Source organism: Frankliniella occidentalis, unplaced genomic scaffold (genome assembly GCF_000697945.3).
Source record: "Frankliniella occidentalis isolate FOCC.00 unplaced genomic scaffold, Focc_3.1 Scaffold25, whole genome shotgun sequence".
NCBI lineage: Eukaryota > Metazoa > Arthropoda > Insecta > Thysanoptera > Thripidae > Frankliniella > Frankliniella occidentalis.
In genome coordinates this window covers 1,668,110-1,670,960 of record NW_026267155.1, presented here as the reverse complement: position 1 = coordinate 1,670,960, position 2,851 = coordinate 1,668,110, and the positions used below count along the sequence as shown (strand labels likewise).

The 2,851-nt window shown below is 47.2% G+C and overlaps 2 protein-coding genes across 2 annotated transcripts in view; one reads left to right on the top strand and one right to left on the bottom strand.

The window, feature by feature from the left end:
* The window catches only part of LOC127748995 (uncharacterized), an 89,031-nt gene extending 88,709 nt beyond the window's left edge, over positions 1–322 (bottom strand). Inside the window, exon 1 of the mRNA XM_052265231.1 lies at positions 38–322. Coding sequence (XP_052121191.1) covers positions 38–114 — 77 coding nt within the window. The 5' untranslated portion in view covers positions 115–322. The remainder of the gene's footprint in view (positions 1–37) is intronic.
* A 383-nt stretch (positions 323–705) lies between these two features.
* LOC113212179 (pickpocket protein 19-like) overlaps positions 706–2,851 on the top strand; it is a 45,536-nt gene continuing 43,390 nt past the window's right edge. The window contains exon 1 of the mRNA XM_052265230.1: positions 706–714. Coding sequence (XP_052121190.1) covers positions 706–714 — 9 coding nt within the window. The remainder of the gene's footprint in view (positions 715–2,851) is intronic.

The window sequence follows — 2,851 nt, the reverse complement described above, 5'->3', positions numbered from 1 at the left end:
GGGGGCACTTCTTTTGCAGTAGAAAAATGTTACTGACCTTCTCACTCTGATTCCGATTGTCCTGGTCTCCTTATCCCAAGCAGGATGCTCTAAGTTGAATGAATGAGGAGCCATAACCTCCAAGGAAGAGTCACAAGAGTCACATTGGCGTAGCACAAACACAGAGGTTGACGACACCAACGCTTTCACGAGGTCAGAGTTGTCTCAAAGTACTTTCAGCGAAAAACTGACTTCATTGTTGTAGGGAACAAGTGGCCGGCCATCACACGGGATAAAATTTACTATTATCAATCAAAATAAAGTACACTTCTCTTATTTACACTCGAAGGTTAACAGTCTAGCCAACTGAGGCGGTAGCAGTACTGGCGTCTCTAGTCTCGCGCTCTCCCAAGAAGATAGGGAATATTTATGCCGGTATATAGCACCACTGTCAGCCTGCGAAATTTTTGTTTTCATTGAAAGAAAACAGACAAGTGATTTATTTTGATTCATTGTGGGTCAATGGGCAAATCTATAGTGTACTCTGACTGTCATATTTTTCGATACTATGCCAAGTTTTTAAAGAAACTATTTTTAGAGGACCCAACCCATGGCCTGTTTGGACTGGACTACCACCATCCTGAGTACTCTACGTTATTTTGCTCAGAGAGGTTATGAGTTCCCCATTCATTCTGCACGGAGACGTCTAGTTTCGTCTAAACTGAAATGGACAAGGTGAGTAGTTGTATCTTCTTGGATCGGCCCAAGACTGCATTTGTGACCTGAAGGTGAGTGTGCTCTCATCGAATCACAGCTCAGTATGATATGTTCCTGGCCAATCCTCCTGCTCTTCTTCGTTTGAGTGAAATCCTCAATGGCCTTTCTCTATGTGGTCTTACTTTTCAAAATTTTAGGCTAGTTTTGTGATTGAATGAAAGGCAACAATTTATTTATCATTCTATTTCTTGTAATATATTCCTATGAATATGGTTGAAAATAAGTTTCTCTGTGGGTGAAATTTAGAACTGACGGAAAGACCTACTTTTAGTCCAAAGCTTTAAAATAACGGTGACCCCATTGTTCTCCGGCTATAACACTTCCACTCCATATTGTTGAAAATCCTCTTGTGATTTGTTAACTGTGTTTGTGCAAAGTGAATGGCTACCGCCCACATCTTTTCAGCAAAAAAATATTTTAACAATGTTCAAAAACTGTGAGAAATGCTGACAAATGGGAAACTATTGGTTTTAAAGTGACGTATGAAGTGGGTTGCAATGGATTTAGTACGTTTCTAGACTAGACACGTCAAAAGTAAGGAAAGACAACTCTCTCAATCACCCGCACAAGGGCGGACATCTCTTTCGTTCGAGGTGTGCTGACGGCCGGCGGCGGGTGGTTTGCATCGCACAACACCCCAGTCGCGATGGTTGCGTGCGAGTCGTGGGATCGCAGACTGCGTATATCCGCCCGGTATCCGCCCCGGACGCTAGCGGCTAGCGTGCGACTAGGGTGACTTCGTGACCAGAGTGTTGGCGGGGAATCACGCATAGAGCTGTTAACCAAGTTCCACGCGGTCGCGCATTGTATCGTAAAATCTGATCAGTATGAAAAACAATCAGTTCCGCCAGCCGCGCCAGCTCTGCTAAATAACTCACACTTTCCTGTTATTTCCGGTTATTCTTCGATTCACCCTGAATCCTGCCACGGAGCGGTTAAAATTTGGAGTGAAATGATCGACCCCTCTCTGGTCCGATCATGTGTGTCGATGGCGTTCGGTTACGGTGACCAGACTACTCGTAATTATGTCTCGGTGGCGGCAGCGTGTGATAGTGTCAGGAGCTGGTGATGTATGGTCGTCACCTGCCTGCGACCGTTAAAGGCGCCTGCAACCAGGCTCGTAGAGATTATTCGCCAAACTATGACAAGGCTTCACAAACTACTTATCGCTACAAATTTTTTTGTAAAAGTTGTTTTTCTGCCAATACTTAGTAGGCCAATTTCAAAAACTGAAATAAATTATTATTGAGTGCGCTTTTCAACCCTGCTCGTGACAGGACGGACGCGGAGCAGGAGACCCCTTTCGGATTCCCACACTGCGCTAGGCGACGCACACATGTCCGGCCGTGGTCAGCGTCACCTGTGCCGCTATTTATTAGGTGTGAATAACTAAGTGACGACGTTCTGCTAATTAGAACCCACCCTTTTCGAGTAGCCCCGCTTTTTCGACCGGCTGTGCGCCGCTCTGCGTCGCCGGTGCGCCGTACCGGTACAGTCGTGGTGCAATATGAGTTCGTTAAAACTGTTGATCACCGCTAGTGGTCACTTTGACACGAAATTTCAACCTGACGTGTCTCATAATTAGCTCTGCTCTCTCGGTCGGCGCATACTCTGCTCCGCTGGTCAAAGTTCACATGGGCATCACGGTTCGGTACCTTCTCGTACAAAGTACGTTTTAGAACACTTTATTTTTCTTTTAGCACTTTACTACGGGGTGTTACATGGGCCAAAAGAGGCCTCGTGGTTAGTCAAGTCAAGTTAAAAATTGCCGCAACATTTCATATTTTTCGGGGGGTACGAGGAGTTACTACGGGCACCGTCCCATGGTGTTCATGTGCTTTTTAGCAGTTGATATTTTCTTTCTCGTAGACTGCGGGATGGGCCGTTTGCTTTTCGACTGCGGCCTTCCCTCCCCGTCTGGCGGACTACTTGCTCTGCTTGATCTCCGTCGGGGGAGGAGGAGAAGGAGGAGGAGAGAGGAGGGGTGGGTGGGGGTGGAGCAGCGGCCTGCTTGCTGCACGCATTGCGTGACGGAAGGCGCACTTGAGGTGCGGCCTGGCACCCCTTCACCACCGCCGGGCCGGTGGAGTGGGGG